The 19,574-nt window shown below is 35.3% G+C and overlaps 1 protein-coding gene and 1 long non-coding RNA gene across 6 annotated transcripts; both read left to right on the top strand.

Moving 5' to 3' along the window:
• Positions 1 to 743: 743 nt before the first annotated feature.
• Positions 744 to 11,881, top strand: LOC104210665 (probable N-acetylglucosaminyl-phosphatidylinositol de-N-acetylase). Of its 5 annotated transcripts, none has more exons than XM_070172144.1 (11): positions 744 to 1,020; positions 3,737 to 3,888; positions 4,067 to 4,132; positions 4,885 to 4,955; positions 5,343 to 5,407; positions 5,610 to 5,654; positions 5,733 to 5,813; positions 10,070 to 10,137; positions 10,710 to 10,758; positions 10,952 to 11,112; positions 11,567 to 11,881. In XM_070172144.1, the coding sequence occupies exons 4-11, from the start codon at positions 4,901 to 4,903 to the stop codon at positions 11,631 to 11,633; spliced, it is 591 nt and encodes a 196-aa protein (XP_070028245.1). In that variant the 5' UTR covers positions 744 to 1,020; positions 3,737 to 3,888; positions 4,067 to 4,132; positions 4,885 to 4,900; the 3' UTR covers positions 11,634 to 11,881. The 5 variants fall into 5 exon arrangements, with proteins under 5 accessions (XP_070028245.1, XP_070028242.1, XP_070028241.1 ...); XM_070172141.1 differs by having other exon boundaries at positions 760 to 1,020; positions 4,067 to 4,127; XM_070172140.1 differs by having other exon boundaries at positions 883 to 1,020; positions 3,725 to 3,888; positions 4,067 to 4,127.
• Positions 11,882 to 17,230: 5,349 nt separating this feature from the next.
• Positions 17,231 to 17,922, top strand: LOC138889037 (uncharacterized). Its single transcript, XR_011406595.1, has 3 exons — positions 17,231 to 17,529; positions 17,610 to 17,696; positions 17,776 to 17,922. It is a non-coding gene; the product is annotated as an uncharacterized lncRNA (long non-coding RNA).
• Positions 17,923 to 19,574: the final 1,652 nt, after the last annotated feature.

The raw sequence follows: 19,574 nt of genomic DNA, 5'->3' as shown, positions 1-19,574 counted from the left end.
CCGAATCGTACCTAATAAATTAACATGTGAAAATATATTTATATATTAACTTTAAAAATAATAATGTATTAAAAATTTCCTTGGGCCTTAGAATTGTGAAAACGGTTAGAAGCCAACAAGTAATTAAACCTAAAATCCTAATTCCCAAACCTATAATGGTGCTCCTATTGAAAATAAATTAATTCCAGCATATTCAATAGCAAGACACATGGTATTATAGCGATTAGTAATAAACTACAATGTATTGAATATGTTTACTTTCATATGATTTAGATTTATCTTTTTAACTATTTAATCTTCTATAGACGTTATTCTTGAGTTCTAGCTTTGTTAATATCCCTTCAGTCGTGTGATTTATATTTTTTTTTGTCTTTGCTTAATTTCTTTTACAATGCTATAGAATTGTTGATGGATCTATACTCTATGCATCTTTCATGTTTTCTTAATTCATCACCTTCTAAACAATAAAATTATGTGAAGGTTTTGCTAAGTCCTATAAAAGTACATATGTTATTGCATTCTAGTTAGTAGTTACTAGTGACTTTTACATGGCATTAAAAAAGTACCGAAAATTAATCGAATCGTATCCATATCGGAAAGAAACTAATATGATTGGAACGGTTTTGAAAAGTATAATTTTAATCGTACATAATAAAATAACTAAAAAATTAGTATGATACAAATTTTAAAATAATCATTCACCGAACCATTGACACCCCTAGCAGTTCCAATTGACAACAGAAAAGAGAAAGAAAAAGTGAGGTGGATAGGGGAAGAATAACGCGATCTAAACCGAAGAATGTCTATACTCTATAGGAGTACTTATTATTATGAGCCGTAGGAGCCTCGTCCATTTTGGTTGAATCTGTTCTGTGTCCAATTCCACATTCCAAAAGCCACCCTCCACCACCCTTTAATAGGGCAGATACTGAAACAGTTAAAAGAAGAAAAAGAGGGGGAAGATTTTGGATTTGGAACCATTATCATGACTTACGCTACTTACGTCCTTCGTCACTGAAGGTTTGATTCTGATTTCCCTCTTTTTTGTATTCAATATTGACTTGTATTCTTGAATCCCTAAAATTTGCACGTATAGGTTAGTTTGCTGAAGGAAGAATTTGATTCTCATCTATGTGATATCTGCGATCCATATGAGCCCGTGGTTGCGCCGCATTTTAAGTCAATATTAAAAAGTATATACTCATATTTCTTATTGAAGTTCTTCTTCATCGCGGTAGACTTGTGATTGGCCGTGTTCTATTTTGTATGAGATTTTGGATTGGAGTTAGGAGTTATGCTTGCAGTTGAGCTATAAATTAGTTTATGACTGTAGGGCTTAATTTTTATGGATTTGGAGCTTTGTGATTTATGTTGATATTAGGTTGAATGGGTCACATTATCTCACTGCCTATTCGATAGTCGGAAGCTGGTTCAATGCTCACACCTAAATGAAATAATTCATGCACATGAAGTGGGACATGAAAGTTCTTTACATTTTGCTGATAACAGTCGTAGACTTTAGGCATCTGTTTGCTGGTTAATATTTGTCTTATGGTGATATCACTGTGAATCTCACACAATTAGTCTAATATTTAGATCCTAGAAATATACTTGCTATCTGTATCTAGTATACTAATATACACAAACTTTTTCTTTCTCTTTTCCCATTGGCTACTCCTTTTTCTTCTTTCTGCATTCTCAATGCCGATTTCCCGTTTCTCCTTTTTTTTTTTGGTTTTCATTTTTCATTCTCGCTCCCTCACCCCCTCTTTCTGTCCTACTGTTCCTGTATTTCTCCCTCTAATATTGCGAGGCATCTGGGCTGATTCATTTTTCTTGAGGTAATTACTTTGCTTCCTTTTCTTTTTTGTCTGTTAATATCACTACTATAGACTTATAAGTGATTGTTTTTGATGCACATTAAACTGAAGTTATATGAGTAATAGTTTAGTATTTTGTTTTTAATCTGAGTTTTACTCCCCCTTTAAATATTTTTATAATTGTGAATCCATCTTATTTGTCTTTTCTGATTTGCATTATTCTGTGTCCTTTTATGATCCTTTTCAAATACATCTGCTGCTGTATTCTGATATTTTGAGATTACTAGATACGTACAAATTCAGAATATAGTAAACCCTGCAGGGATAATGCTAAAATAAGGGAATTTACATGACAATTTAAACGCATAGAAGGAATAGTTTGATTGAGTGTAGGATCGGACCAAAAATTTGAACTAGCCGAACCATATTAATCCAAAATCGACTAAATACCTAACTATTGGTAGACTCTAGGGTTAGTAGAAGGTTTTATTGATAGAAGGGGTGTGATTTTTCTGTTGAAGTGGTGTGTTTTGACAGAAGGTGTATAGGGGGGTATTTCAGGAAACAAGGAGGAAATCAACTGTAATTCACATATGTTAATATGTGCATGAAAATGTTAATATGTTTATGAGTTTTTGATGTATAATTATTTAGTTCATGTTTCCTAGTGATGAGTACACGAGCGAGTGAATGAAATTTCATGGATGGTTAGAATTAGAGTAAATTTTGTGTATCAATGTGATTGGTGGGGGCCATATCATGATTTTGTTGCTTGCACGATTAGCAAAGCTTGGACAGACGTGATCATTCATCAGGTCTAGTCCAGTTGAAGAACGTTATTTTTCTCTCAGGTTCTTCAAAGATGTTCTGTAGACAAAGTATTACTATTGAATTGAAGCAACTGATTAAGAAAAAGAAAAGCCTTCATGATTTGCTATAGAGGTCCTGTAGACAAAGAATTAATTGAATTGAAGTAATTTATTTGGGAAAAAGAGAAGCCTTCATGATTTTCTCTAGCATTACTGAATTGAAGTTCACTTTTTAAATTTGAATCAACTCTAATATACACATCTCTAAATCTACAAAAAAGAGATTATATAATTAGTCGACGTGCAACAGGAACAGCTGATAAGCGGCATACCACTTCGGCATCAACTAGATCTTATATGAAGTTTAGAGAGAAAATTTGGGGCACAGTTGCTATTTGGTTTAGCCCCACTGACAGCCGGCCGGGAAATATTATAAGGAGTACTTTGTAGTTTGTACAGTGCTGAAGATTTATTCAGTCAAACACAACAACTAATCAATTACAATTACCTTTAATTCAATTCAAGCCCTTTAAGTAATCCTTATTCCTTTCATTTCCTAGCTTTTTGCAGCTTTATTTAGCATTTTCTTACCCAATGTTAGTCACTAATTAGATCTTCATTACTCTCAAAGCTTCTATCCTTGACGTTCACGTTTTGATACTTTCAAAAAGCCTAGGAACCTATAGTTGAGAAGTAGAGTTCCCTTTTCTACATTACATTAATTGTCTGATCACAATTGAGAATTGTTCAGTGTCAGTTTACGCTATCATTTGGTCCAATCTGTTACCATTGTACCACCAAAAGTATGATGAACTTTGGGAACTTTATCAATTGGAGCTAGTTGAGAGAATATTTCTTGTCAAAGTGGTGACAGGGTTAAGCATATTAACCTATTGCCCTTCTCTTTTCCCTTCAAGTGTTGATAAAAATGCATTTAATGTAGTGGGTTCAAACTTCAAAAGAATTGGATATTGTTTGTTATAAGGTTTATGGTTAGTAGCATCCACGATCTCCTTGATATTTGTGTTTGATTATCCTTTTTAAGTGCCTATTTCAGTTGCCATAGTGGGTTTTAGTAATATAATTCGTCTTTAGTTTTGCATGCAGATATGACTTTGTCCTATCTGTAGTTCTGCTAGCAAATATCTTAATGGAGTGGCTAGTAATCATCGTTACAGTGGTAGTACTGTGGGTGGCTTCACTCTTTAAAATTCTCCATGAATCTCTCTCTGCCTCACAAGTTGCAGTTTTAAATGATGGTATGGGGTGATTTCTCTACGAAATGTTAATTCTCGTTTTTTTTTTTTGTATTTACTGGCTGCCTCAATGTTGTTATGCACTTTTCTTTTAGAATCTAAATACAAGCACGGATACACCTTTCCCTATAGTGTTTGTTCTACAGCTAATTGCTTCCCTTCTTGATATCTTTTTTCTTAGGTGGAGTTTTTTGCAAGAGAAATGTCTTGTTGGTTATTGCCCATCCTGATGATGAGTCTATGTAAGGTTGAACGTCTTAACTATGATATTGATATTTGTTCCTATCATAGATTTTCTGTGCGATGCAAACTTTTGAATTGCTATAGAGGGAGTTGCAGACTAATATATTTGGAACTCTGTTAATTTTGACCAAGATTATGAGAGCCCCAATATATCATTAGTCTTACATTAATACGAAGTTGCTCACTTGAAAATTTTAATTACGCTCATAGTTGAACACACATTCACGGGACAATAATTCCCTTGAATTCATATAGCCATCTTGAAACAAGGTGGACCAGAAATTTGGTGGGCTAAACTATAAGATTCAATTTTTACCCCCTTTCTTAAATAGCTTATTTAAGAACCATAATATGATTTGTCTTTATACAAATTATGGTTTCAACATTTTGTTTTGTTGAACAGTGGGTATGTTATACATATTGTACCTGAAAATACTGTTCCTTTCTTTTTTCTAAGTTTCATCAAATTGCTTTAGGCTTGTTCTAAGAGAAGCATCCCTACCTGGACGACATCCTTTTTTACAAATTTTGTTAAAAAAGTAATCTATTGTTGTTAGTAACATGGATCACAACTCTCAGTGTCAGTTGATTGTTGTTGTCTCTAAATATAGATGTCGATTTTCACATATTATATAATGACCTTTTAATGTTTCGGGAATCTTGTCATTAAGTTAATCATACTGTATCTATTTGCTGTACAAACATTACTTTTGAGATGATATGACTTGTGATGCTTCCTTGTACTCTATACTGCAGGTTCTTTACTCCAACCATGAATTATTTGGCTTCGAGAGGATGTAATCTGCACATATTATGCATGTCAACAGGTAAGGCTTTTGGAATATTTCAATTTCTGTTCCACAGCTGAGTCAAAAAATTTCTTTTATGGGTAAGTTTTGAGCGGCACATGTGTATTTTGGTTGATGTATGTATGTCTCAGGACACAAAAAGTGACACTTAAAATGAAAAGTTGATGCTTTTTTCCGGTTGAGCTACTTTAGCAATTTATTTTTTTAAAGTATGATCCAATTCAAGCAGCACTGGTAAACCTGAGGTTCATTTTCTGAATTTGAAATATTGCAGATTTTTCAACTTTAGAAAGTTTAAATGATCTGACCGAAAATCTCTGCAACTGTTTTTAGCAAATCCAGTCTATTACTGATGCTAACTTTCAGTATTTTGTTTCTGTTTTGTTGCATTGTACTGAAATATAGGTAATGCGGATGGTATGGGCAATGTTAGAAAAGAAGAACTTTATTTAGCCTCAGTAATGCTTAAGGTGAAATTTTATCTGAATAGAAATCTGAGCTTGGCTTTAATGCATTGATTCTAGATCTTTGATCTTTTATGTTGTTTTCATGCAATCATTCCTGCATTCATCTATTTTTGCGAATTACTATAAAGGAAGTATTTGGTAAAATGTTGGAGGAGCTAGTCAGATATCAGTCATTGATCTTTCTGTTCTCTGTTTACTCATGCAGGTTCCACAAAAGCAAGTGAAAATCCTTGACCATCCAGATCTACAGGTATTTCTGATTGTATCAGATGGTATCTCTGTATGTTCTTAATGTGTGAGCAGAGTTCTAATGTCTTGTTCTAACTAGGATGGTTTTGGCAAATCATGGAACTCAAAGTTATTGTCAAAGATTATCAAGGAGGAAATTGCCAATTGTGATATTGATTTGGTAAGTGATTTCAGTAATTAGTAGCCTTTTCGGGTGATCTTCAGTAGTTTGTGCTTCTTTGATGGTTATAAATTTAATCTTCATCCCATTGACTATATTGTGCAAGTTGCTTTTCTACTTCACTTGATTAATATCTCGATCTATAGATATATCCTTCATTTATTTGTTCATTTTAGTTGAATATAAAGAATGTCTTTAAGTATGGGAAATATGAATGTAAGACTCTTCTCTCCGTAATGCCTCAAGGGGGAGATAACAGCATAAAACTAGGAATCCTTTTTCCTGAGATAGATGGATTTGCCCAATGTGTAAGACGGTGGTGTTCTAGTAGCAAATTGTATTTTATCTCTCATGTGGAAATGGAAAACACTGCCAAAAATCAAAACAAGCCATCTTTGTAACCATTCCAACTAATGAGGCATCAGGGAGAGTCGTAGTATAAATTATTAAGAAGAATTTATAGCACTTCCTTATTAAATCAATCACAAAACACCATTAGAATAACTAAAACCGTCACAATTATTAACAATCACAAAATACAAACACCAATAACTACTAAACAAGCCAGGCAGTCACCAAGACACACGTCGCACCATTAGAATATCTAAAACAGTCACAAAAATAATCATTCACCAAGAACAAGAACCAAGCAGCAGACCATCGGACAAATAATACCATCATCATCCATATCCAAAGTACATCCAAAAGCACTAATTGCTAAACCAGTGGTAGTCACCAAAGCCACAAAATATGTAGAAAAATAGTCACCAAAATAACACAAGCCCATATAAGAAGTTTAACCATGTCTTAGACTCCAAGTAGATCATTAAGACCATAACAATAACTTATTATGAAGATGGTTAACTGGATGAACATCGGTACATCTCTTTATATGAATCCTTAAAGTGGAAGTGACACATATTTTTTTAATAATAGAGAAATCCCCAAAGGTTGGTGAAGCACAGTTTGAAACTTAGCGGATAATGGTCCTGCCTCACTTCACTACCCTTCTCCGCTTAAATGCCAAACGTCCGTTTGTAGCAGGGTTTGAACCCGTGAAGTGCACACTGTTACCGGTTACCACTAGACCAAAGCCCTGGGAACATAAGTCCTACACATCTTCACACAAAAGTTATAACCCATCCACAATTAATGCATCTTGCTTTCACACTTCTTTGTTCAACCTTTTCAAAATGAACCCAAGCATATGATGGAGCTTTACGACCATATAACCGCATGATTAAACCTAATTAACATAATATGATAATTCTATATGGTAAACACAAATCTTTGGATAACATAAGTTTAAGTCGTATCATAAAAAAATAGAAGTTTTGGACTTATCAGATGTTTGTAACTTGCAATTAGATTTCAATAATGCAAAAATCTCTTCTACTATTGGCCATATCTAAAAATAATTTAATAAAATATGTCATATAACATAAATAAGTTAATTATTTTGCACTAAGACACACAAAATACGAAGCCATACCAAGTTCAAGTTGCTCAAGATAATCCAAATCTTCAACATTAACAACTAGAGACTCACTCTAATATCAATCTTGAATACAAACAAAAGTTTGCACCAATTTAGAAATCAATGAGCTCTTAAATGAATCAAGAATACAACCAATACTAAATGCACATTTTGTTGCCTGCTAGTAACTAGAATTGCCAACACATCACAAGTCATGTCAATAAGAACAGAAATTCTAGGAGCATTAACTCTCCATCAACCTAAGGATCAAAATTCTCAATAACGGACTCTTATTCTTCATTAAGACACTTGTCCAACTTTAGTTTAACACCTACACTTATGTTTTTTTTTTGTCTTTGCAATTGAAATTGAAGTAGAAGAAGATGATGTAGTTTGAGATCTTCTTGAGTATTTCTGTAGTTACTCTCCAAATAAAGAACTCATGTAACTCTTCACTTTATCTTTTATCTTCTCTCTCCAAACATCTCCTTTATTGCATAGTAACCATACTCAAGCTTGTTTCGAGGATCCAATACAGAGGCAATAGAAATTATCTTATTCTTTTTTGTAGGGTCACCCCAATACTTTCAAACTTTCTTGCATTCGCTTTCCGGTGAACACAAATTAGCATTGTTACTTGCTATACACTTTTTCAAATGACAAACAAGCTTACATATTTCCTCAAAATGAACAATAGAAAAGACATAAAGTGAACTTGAATCCTTCAAGGTGAGCTCCTGAAACCTTTCAAGAAACTTTACCATATTCCTCACATTTACCAAATTATCATTTTGGAGTGCACCTGCAATGCTTCCATCTTTACAAATATGAGTGTGAAGATAAGTGGACAATCCACTATCAATAAGATTATACATGTCAAAGGGTCTCAAATTGTTGTGTCGTATCCAACATCAAGTAGGTTGAATTCCACCTAGTAGGAACATCTAAACTCAATGATCTCTTTCTTTTTATCCTTTGGACTTCACAATACTCCTTAAACTTTTTAATTCTTGTAGGAGATTGTCAAATATACCTCATCATTTACTTAATACATTTGATACTTCTTTCAAACTAACTTTCACAATAATAATTGGGAATTAACATGATGTGTGGTAATCATCTTCATGTGAGATGTATGGCTCACATATTTAATTGTATTGTGCAAGTTGGTTTGAAAGAAGTTGGTGTTTCTATCAAACATGCTAGGCAAATGATAAGGTACACAATCTCCTAAAGGTTAGAAAGTGTATGGAGTGTTTTGGGTCCAAAAGATAGAATGAAAGAGATCATTAGTTTTGGATGTTCCCATTAGGTCGAATTCCACTTACTTGATGTTGGATGTGACACAACATTTTCAGATGGCCTTTGGTAGTTATGATCTTATTGATAGTGGGTTGTTGATTTATCTTCTTGTGTATCTGAAGATGGAAGTATTGCAAATGTTCTTCAAAATAATGATTTGGTAGATGCGAGGAACATAGTGAAGTTTCTTGAAAGGTTTTATGAGCTTATCTTGAAGGTTTTATGTCTTTTCTGATGCTCAGTTTGAGGAAATATGTGAGCCTGCTTGTCATTTCAAAGAGTGTATAGCGCTAATGATACAAACTTGTGTTGAATGGCAAAGCATGTGAAGGAAATGTGTTAAAGTGATCCTGAAAAAATGAATAAGATGATTTTTATTGCATCTGTGTCGGATCTAGATAGGAAGTTTGACTATGTTGGGTTTGCACCCGAGGAGATACTTGGAGAAGAAAATAAAGGTGAAGAGTTAGTTCTTTATTTGGAGAGTTTATATAGAAATACTCTAAACGATCCCAACCTACATTTCTTCCTCTATGTCATGTCTTTGTCTGATTTTACTTACATGAAAACATGATCATTGAGAATCAAACTTCAATTGAAGAGACAGAAAGTTCGAGTGGAAGTGTGGGTGCTAAATTAAAGTTGGATTAGTATCTTGATGAAGAATAAGAGCCCGTTAGTGAGAATTTCGATGTCTTAGGTTGGTAGAGAATTAATGCTTCTAGATTTTCAATTCTGATTTCTAGTGTGGTATCAGAATGTGCATTTTGTATTGGAGATCGTAATCTTTGATTCATTTAGAACTTCATCGACTCCTAATTGGTGCAAACTCTTGTTTGTCTTCGAGATTGGCTTCAGAGTGTGTCTCTTCCTATTAATATTGAGGAAGATTTGGATTATCTTGATCAAAATTGAACTTGTCAAGCTTTTGTGTTTTGCGCGCATCTTAATGCTAAATCATTTGCTTGTTTATGTTGTGGGACATTTTAGTAAATTATCTTTGGATATGGCCTATAGTGGAAGCGATTCTTGCATTATTGATATCTAGTTGCAACATGTTAAGTCTAAAACTTTTATTTATTTGATGATATTGCTTAAACTTATGTAATCAAAAAATTGTGTTTAACATATGGTTTTATCTTTTAGGTTTAATAGAGCCTCGTTTGCACGGTCCTAAAGCTCGATGCAACATCTTGAAAGGTTGAAGAAGTGTGCAAAGATGTGTGGCACTTCCACTTTAAAGTTTCATCTAAAGAGATATTTTGGTCTTAATCCAATTAACCAACTTTGTATTTAAGTTGTCAGGATGATTTTAACGATCTGCTTGGAATCTTAGACATGGTTTTAAACTTTTGATATGTTTTTTCTATTATTTTGGTGACTTTTTTTAGACGTATTATGGCTTTGGTGATCAGAGGGAAATCTTACTTTTGTTATGCAATCACCCTTTTCATCTCATGGACATTTTGTTTTCCAGGTCGTAACTTTCGATAATTATGGAGTTTCAGGTCACTGTAACCATTGCGATGTTCATCAAGGTGTACGGTAAGTTATTCACCATATTCTGGTAGCCATTGGTAGTACTTCTGCAAATGAAAGTATTCACCATATTCTGGTATTACTTGGAAATGCTCTTGCAAATGTTACAAAGAGTTATTTCGTATTGTCAGTGATATATGATACTATACTAGTGAAACTTCACAATGATGTCATTTCTGTTTTTCTAATTTAATAATATCTCTTATACTAAATTAGGTTTTTTGAAGAGGCATCGTTTTGAGGGAATTTCCTTACTTTTCTTTTCTTGAATCTATAATTGATTGACATGCCAATAACATGTTGTGTATTTTGTATGACAAGGGAAACATTGATGATTCAGACTCTATTCTGTAGATGTAGGACTTCAAAATAAATCTTCTTCAAGGCTTAGCAAATTAACTTGTTCCTGATTCTCCCATTAGTCTTCCAAAAAATTTGTGATAAATTATCAAAGGCTTAATATTAGCAGCTTTATTTAAAAAAAATATATATTTCCTTGCAATATCTACTTTGTCAAACCCATAGGTACTTACATATTCAGTAGCACGTCCTAATAAAATGGTTTTCTTAAAATGCAGAAAACTATTGCAATATACTTCACATGGAGAAGTAGAGGCCTGGGAGCTTGTGAGTTCTTCCCTTGTCTCTTTACCTTTGATACTACCTGTTGTTTGATGTTGGTTTCTTGGGATATCATAGCTTAAAGAATTCAGATGAATTTGGTTTTGAATTTCCACGACTATGGTTGGCATCCCGCCAATCACAATTTTGTGGTTTAGGTTTTTGACTGGAGTGTGGTGTTATGATTCATCATTTTCAGATCAGCACTAACATATTGCGCAAGTACAGTGGACCAGTTGACATATGGTTGTCTATCCTATCTGCCAAGTTCCATTTAAGGGGAGTGGTGCATTGCTTGCTAAATGAACATCCTCGAAGGAGCTTAGCTGCAATGGCTCAGCACAAGAGTCAATGGGTTTGGTATGTACTACCTTTGCTATTTTCTTGCTTAAGATGGTATATGAGTAAGGGAAGTTTGAAAAGAAGAAATAAAGGGTTTTTATTCTCGGTCCCTCTTTCCAGACATTCATTATAAAACAAATGATCAATGCGATGCACATGTGACGTACTCTGAACGAAGTTAATCCTTTTGCAGTAGAAAAGTAGTAGAAGTTATCACTCATGGGACATTGTATTGGTGTTTAACCAGATAACTAAATGGAGTCTTCCCAAATGTCGCGTGACAAAACATTTGCTAGACACAAAACAAAGTGAAATAAAAAAAATAAAAGACAACAAGATCCTCCATGTCATTCATGCAATATTCTGAATGTCTTCCTATGAAGAGCTTTTCTATACGACCATGGATGGCCCACTTGTAGATTTCATTCCACATATTCTATGTTGTAACTAATCTTTTGGTTTATCTTTTCAGGTTCCGAAAGCTATTTGTTTGTTTCTCGAGTTACACATATGTTAACTGTCTTAAGAAGATCAACTAGAGGCATGTTAGATTATTGGTTCAAGAAGACACTTGAAAGGAAGATCAACTAGATATTGGTTCAAGAACACACTAATGGGAACGATAAGTCAAACCGCTCAGCGGATCATCTGAACTGAGTGAGCTTTTCAACTTCTGATATATTAAGAAGTGCAGGCAGTGTTAGAATTATTAATGGTTGTAAAATAGCTGGTTTTACTTTCTACTTTTGTCGAATAAATGCTTTGCACATTTCTTTATTTCTTTTTACCTCTTGTTGTGCTCTATCCTTTTTTTGCTTCCCTACTACACTGATGCCGCAGTTTCGGTGAGTAACCGAAGTTATGGTATATTTACCATTGGCAAGGGTGAAACATGATTTCTTTCAATTAGAAAATGTACATCATAGGGAGAGCATAGCAAATTGAAAAAGAATGAAATTAATAACTGAACTGTTTTAAATTTCTTATAATAAGCCTCTCACCGACCTGTAGTTTGCCTTGAAACAATTAGTCCTCTTTCAAGGAATCAATTTCCTTTTGATAGGTTAGATTTGCACCCATGGTTCTTCAAGTAAAAGTTCTATTACTATTGGCCACATAATCAGGCTACTCGAACAGACCAGAGTCTAAACCATAGAACAGCACCCAACTTATTGATATTGACATTTACTAACAAACAAGACAGAAGAACTGAGCTTCATTCCCTTCTTATCCCGGGGCAGTTGCCAATCGATCTCTTTGAAACTTTGATTTGGCCGAAAGATCTTCAAGTTTTAATTAGTGGCCAGGCGACCTTTATTAGTTAGTGTTAATTTATAATTGGGGTTAATGACAAGATAAAGTGAGAAGTTCTGACCCTAAACCCAAAGTTTCATTTATGACCAGATAAAGTGAGAAGTTCTGACCCTAGACCCAAAGTTTCATTTATTACGCATTAGTTACTATATATAGATAAAATTATTTCCAAAATATAAAAAAAAATTCCCCCAAATCCAATTCCCTCTATTCCGAGTCTGAAACTTTTTTGATGCTTTTTTAGACAAAAAACACGTTTTTAATGCTAAAAAAAAGTTACATAACTAGGTAAAACGCAGTACTGCGTTTCTATACTGCGTTTTACTTTAACGAAAAGTTAGCCATTAAAGTAAAACGCAGTATAGTACTGTGTATTATTTAAAAATTATTTTTTTAATTCGCAGTACTATACTGCGTTTTACTTAAAATCTGGGCCCAGCTATATTTTATTAAAGCAATTCGCAGTACTATACTGCGTTTTAACTAAAACGCAGTATAATACTGTGAATTGCTTTAATAAAATAAAGCCCCTTCTTCTTCCTTGGACCACAGAACCGACGAACCCCATTTAAAAAGTTTCGGATTCTACTGCCCCCCCTCCGCGTCAAAGTTAAATTATTTTTTTTGGGCCCCACCCGTCACCTAAAGAGCAAGGAGTATAGGTCCCACACACAAGACAAGCTTTGGATTCCTTCTTTCGGGTGCAAAAATTTGATTTCAATCAAATTCAAAAAACTTAAATCGAGGTATTTCGATTTTGTTTATGTCGAAACTCGTATAGTACATGCATATTTGTATTGTTTAATGTGTTTCCATGTTAATTTGTGTTATGTTTGTGTTTAAATTTGTATCTTATTTATACCCGGATTGATTTATTAGCTTTGGTACAAAAAATTATTAAAATTTGATAAATTATTTGTATTGTTAAAAAATTAATATTATTTATTTTGTTTGTTGTTCATATTTGTATTTTATGTTAGTTGTTTTTATATGTAATAGTGACCTTTTAGCGTAGTAAAATAAATAATCTTTTAGCGTAGTAAAATATAGAGCCTTTTAGTGTAGTAAAATATAGAGCCTTTTTAGTGTAGTAAAATATAGAGCCTTTTAGCGTAGTAAAATGTAGAACCTTTTAGCGTAGAGTCTATGTAGTTTAAGTATGTAGTAACTGCAAACTCTATCCAATTACACTTTACAAAATTAATTATTTAATTTATAACAATAAACTTACAAAAGTAACAAATTAATATATGTTGTAAAATTAACTCCAATATCGAGCTTGGAACCCATACATAATTATTCAGTCCAATTTTAAACATAATTAATTATTTAATTTATTAAGGTAATAAAATTCTAAAAATGTTGAAATTGTCACGCATAATAATTAAGGATAACTTGGTGCTATCGGGCCTCAAATATCGAGCTTGGAACCCATACATAATTATTCAGTCCAATATTAAACATAATTAATTATTTAATTTATTAAGCTAACAAAATTCTAAAACTGTTGAAATTGACAAGTATAATAATTAAGGATAACTTGATGCTACCGGGCCTCAAATATCGAGCCTGGAACCCATACATAATTATTCTGTCCAATATTAAACATAATTAATTATTTAATTTATTAAGCTAACCAAATTCTAAAAATATTGAAATTGACACGCATAATAATTAAAGATAAATCGGTGCTACCAGGCCTCAAAAATCAAGCCTGGAACCCATACATAATTATTCAGTCCAATTTTAAACATAATTAATTATTTAATTTATTAAGCTAACAAAATTCTAAAAATGTTGAAATTGACACGCATAATAATTAAGGATAACTCGGTGCTACCGGGCCTCAAATATCGAGCCTGGAACCCATACATAATTATTCAGTCCAATTTTAAACATAATTAATTATTTAATTTATTAAGCTAACACACACAATTCTAAAAATGTTAAAATTGACACACATAATAATTAAGGATAACTTGGTGCTACCGGGCCTCAAATATCGAGCCTAGAACCCATACATAATTATTCAGTCCAATTTTAAACATAATTAATTATTTAATTTATTAAGCTAACAAAATTCTAAAAATGTTGAAATTGACACGCATAATAATTAAGGATAACTTGGTGCTACCGGGCCTCAAATATCAAGTCTGGAACCCATACATAATTATTCAGTCCAATTTTAAACATAATTAATTATTTAATTTATTAAGCTAACAAAATTCTAAAAATGTTGAAATTGACACACATAATAATTAAGGATAACTTGGTGCTACCGGGCCTCAAATATCGAGCCTGGAACCCATACATAATTATTCAGTCCAATTCAATAATTTTTAATTTAATTCCTTAAACTAACAAAATTCTAAAAATATTGAAATTGACACGCATAATAATTAAAGATAACTTGGTGCTACCGGGCCTCAAATATCGAGCGTGGAACCCATACATAATTATTCAGTCCAATATTAAACATAATTAATTATTTAATTTATTAAGCTAACAAAATTCTAAAAATGTTGAAATTGACACACATAATAATTAAGGATAACTTGGTGTTACCAGGCCTCAAATATCGAGGCTGGAACACATACATAATTATTCAGTCAAATTCAATAATTTTTAATTTAATTCCTTAAACTAACAAAATTCTAAAAATGTTGAAATTGACACGCATAATAATTAAAGATAACTCGATGCTACCGGGCCTCAAAAATCAAGCTTGGAACCCATACATAATTATTCAGTCCAATTTTAAACATAATTAATTATTTAATTTATTAAGCTAACAAAATTCTAAAAATGTTAAAATTGACACGCATAATAATTAAGGATAACTTGGTGCTACCGGGCCTCAAATATCGAGCCTGAAACCCATACATAATTATTCAGTCCAATATTAAACACAATTAATTATTTAATTCCTTAAACTAACACACACAATTAATTTTGTTTAAATTATAGTAGACGACATGGATTTTCCTCCACCTGCGCATCTTGGACCTGCCTAGGGTCAGCTACTAGTGTTTCAGGGCGACCATAGGTCCTCCTTTGTATGGGAGAGACAACTATCGATGCAGGCTCTCCGCCCCAGGAGACTTGACAATTTGTGGGAGTTCATCGTGGAGCATCCTTTCCATGCCCGCGTAGTCGCGCGCCTACAGGCTACGGGCTTCTATACGATTTTTGAGCTTGGACGGATGCAGCTTGATTGGTCTCTCATCACGGCCTTGGTAGAGCGGTGACGACCGGAGACACACACTTTTCACTTGCCCACTGGAGAGGCCACCATCACGCTGGAGGATGTTTAGGTTTTGTACGGGCTGCGCGTAGATGAACGGGCCGTGGCACTGCCCCAGTACATTAGATCCATGACGCGTGCACATTTTTTGGATATGATGGGGCATTTTACTGGTTATAGACCTCAGGGTGACGCTGGGGACAGTCGCGTTGCTTTGTCAGCCATCAAAGATCATATGGCTGTTTTGCACCTAGACATTACCGATGAGACGGAGGATCTCCATATTGAGAGGTACACGCGATTGGCGCTGCTCCTATTTTTCGGGTGTGTCTTGTTCCCGAACACTTCGGGGAGTCTCGTGAGTATGCGCTTTCTCTATCATCTTTAGCAGTTGGATGATTTACCCCAGTACAGCTAGGGTGCTGCTGTTCTCGCATACCTCTATAGGAGCATGTTTTGGTCGAGCATGGGCCCAGCGGTGGACATATGTGGTTTTCTGTCCCTCCTACAGGTGACAACATTTTTGAATACTCTGTTCATTACTCCGAATTCTATATGGTCGAAATGACTCATAAATTTTACATCAACCTTTTATCTTTGGTTTGGGCCTGGCAGCGGATCATGCCATTGCAGCCACCTCTACCACCACTTGCGCCCGGTGAAACTTATCCATTTCTCCCTCTAGCTTCTAGGTGGATTCTCTGGCGTGGGAACTACTGAGGAACCGATACTAATCATAATCTCCCCCTTATCAGGGATGTGCTAGATGCCATACATCGACGAGTTGCTAGCTCAACTGCCCGTTTATTGCTCAGTCGATCGATTGCTTTGGAGCACCTCCGTCCCGATGATCTTCTTCGATATGGTTGAGTATCATGCCACAGAGCGTGTGCTTCGCCAGTTTCACCGTCCCCAGCCTATACCGGGGGAGCCTGGATGGGTGGCTACACACTATCAACGGGATGACCGTGCCAGGATTGACGATATATATATGGGATGGCTAGAGCAGTAGGTCCATATTTGGGAGAAGCGAGCTAACCGTATTCCCCCAGCACCTACATTTACCCAGGAGGCCACTATTCATCTGTATGCGTCATGGTACCGCCGTCACACCCGACTGATTATCGGGAACCCCATTCATGTACTTGGCGAGCGCTACAGACCATACGCTGGGAGGCACGAGGCACTGGTATGTTTTTTGGCTTATTAATATCGTATAATTGTGATATAGCGTTATTTAATTAATATTTTAAATGTTTTACAGGATATTGGGCATCATCACCTCTACCAGTTGGGATAGGAGATGCAACAGCATACCGACATCCCTGCAGTCGTTGACTATGGCCGGCGGGTGGCACAGTTGGCTCGTCAGACCTTGTTTCAGGTGAGAGATGCCGCGAGGTTGGACCATGAGGCTCAGTATGCGGCGCCAGAGGACTACCATCAGGGTAGGGGTGTCCCACGAGGCAGGGGTAGAGCACGATAGAGGGGTGCCCCACGGGGTTGCGGGGGACGGCGAAGAGGTGGTCCCCAACAAGGGGGCGTTGAGGCACTTGTCGACCCACCTGTTGAGGGACATGATGAGGACTTTGGAGTTGAGGCGCTTGGAGATGATCAACCAGGTTATATACCTCAGGTAGATGAGCCTTCTGGCAGCATGCCTTCGTACAACCTTCAGCTATCTCTGCCAGCATCGCAGGTCACCCCGTCAGGAGCATTGTCGATCACGGGTACATTCGACGAGGATGTAGACCAGTACTTTGCATGCCCATCTATCACAGATGAGGATCGGCCCACCCAGGACGTGGATGGCGGGCGCAGGTTGAGTTATGACTCATCCTCGGCGGTTGATGCGGATCTACCACAGGCGCAAATATGTTTGTATTACTTTAAAATTTCAATTTGTTTTCTTTTCCTTAATGAGCTGACATTAATTAATTTTTAACTTTTTATGTAGGTTTTGTACCAGCCCATCTTTGAGGCCACTACATGCTTTGATGAGGACACCACGGATGCATATACTCAGGCGGCCGACGAGACCACGGTGAGAAAATGTTTTTTGACTCAACACGTACAATACAAATATACTTTTTCACATGCTAAGATTACTACTTGTTTTGTAGGTTGCTGATGGCCCGACGACATATTCTTCCGATCCTGCCAGCTGTGGTGTTGATACTGCTGCACATCCTCATATAAAGAGGCGGCTTGATGCCGATGATCCAAATAGTGTACCCGGGCGGCAGGGGATGCGACTTAGGCCGGCAGCAGCACTGAAGCACACAGGCTGCGGGACTCCTTGATTTACTTATATTTTTACTTTGTGTAAATATTGCATTATGTAAATAATGGTAACAATTATCTTTTAACTACATTTTTATTTTAATTGCATTTGAACATCAATTTTACTTAAACAGTACACAAGAAACAAAAACATTGCAAATGTAACACAAAAACAAACAGTAGAACTAAAACCATCACTGCACAAAGGATAACTAAAACCATAAAACGTAGTACTATACCACGCTTTATATATTAAATTTTTCTTCAATAAAGCAGCTTTTTTCACATGGTTTTTATCTTTTTCAGAACGACAAGACAACTCCATAAAACGCAGTATTGTACCTCACTTTATATATTAAATTTTTCTGCAATAAAGCAGCTTTTCTCAGATGGTTTTCATCTTTTTCAGAACGACAAGACAACTCCATAAAACGCAGTACTATACCACGCTTTATGTATTTTGTCTCGCCTATAAATAACGGCCTCATTGTAGTTATTTTGTGTGCTCAAAAATTAGTAAAAGCAAATATTTCATTAAAAGTAAAGTTTTTTATACTAAAAGAAAATATTTCATTAAATGGCTCAACCTCTTCGTCCACCAAAGTGCAACTGTGAAAAAGAATGGCCGATGCAAAATTGTTGGGACGGTGGTGAAGTTGGACACCGCTACTGGTGCTGTATGAACCAGTTATACAAGGTTCCCGGCGAACCTATTTGTGATTTTGAGGAATGGGTTGATGAACCATGTTATCAGGAATGCTACAGAGAACAACTGCAGTTTCTTCATAATATGTATTTATGCCAACGGGAAACATAAAGAGAAAGCGATATAATTATTGTAGAAATGAGGGCGAAACTGAAGGAGGTGAGAGAAGAAAAATGGAAAGCACAATGGAATTGTGAAGCACAAAAGGAACGTAAAAAAATATAAACGGGAACTTGCGGAGGTGAAGGCGAAACCGAAAGAGGTAGAAGAAGAAAAAGAACAAATGGAAGAACGATTTAAGTGGTTGGAGCGGAGAATAAATAGCAACCGAGACTAAACATTGGCATGTATGTGTTTAGTGTACTTTTCATATTTCATGTATTTTTATTATGTTGGCCTGTTATGTTTGTGTTTGTGCTGTAGTAATGTTTTATTTTAATTGAAGTGGCACGTATTGGCATGTATGTGTACTAAATTTTACTTTAATTGAAGTGGAAGTTAAGTTTAAGTGCTTGTGTTGTTATATGAAACTATCAAACCACGTTTTACATATTACATTTTCTTACAATTAAACAACTTTTTCTTCACTCATTCTAGATTGTGGAACATAATTTTATTTGATATATATTGCAACATACACAAGTACAAACACGTATTACAAAAAACAATACCAAAACAAAAGACTAGGGGTATCCTTGATAGTTGGGTACATTCGACGAACTTGCACCAGGAGCCGGATTACCACCGCCACGCACACCACCTGAAGGACATTTACGACGGCCGTGTCGTGTTTGCGAGCATATGCCACATTTACTCGCATAAACGGTATCACCAACATCCATTTGGTTCTGTATACGCGTTCTCTTTTGCACTTGCAGCTTGCGCAAATAGTCCTTGTTACATACCATCTTAAAAGTTTCCGGCGGCCAATAA

The sequence above is a fragment of the Nicotiana sylvestris genome, chromosome 4 (genome assembly GCF_000393655.2).
Source record: "Nicotiana sylvestris chromosome 4, ASM39365v2, whole genome shotgun sequence".
Lineage (NCBI taxonomy): Eukaryota > Viridiplantae > Streptophyta > Magnoliopsida > Solanales > Solanaceae > Nicotiana > Nicotiana sylvestris.
Note: the sequence above shows the minus strand (reverse complement) of the source record. Positions and strands in the feature narration are given on the sequence as shown.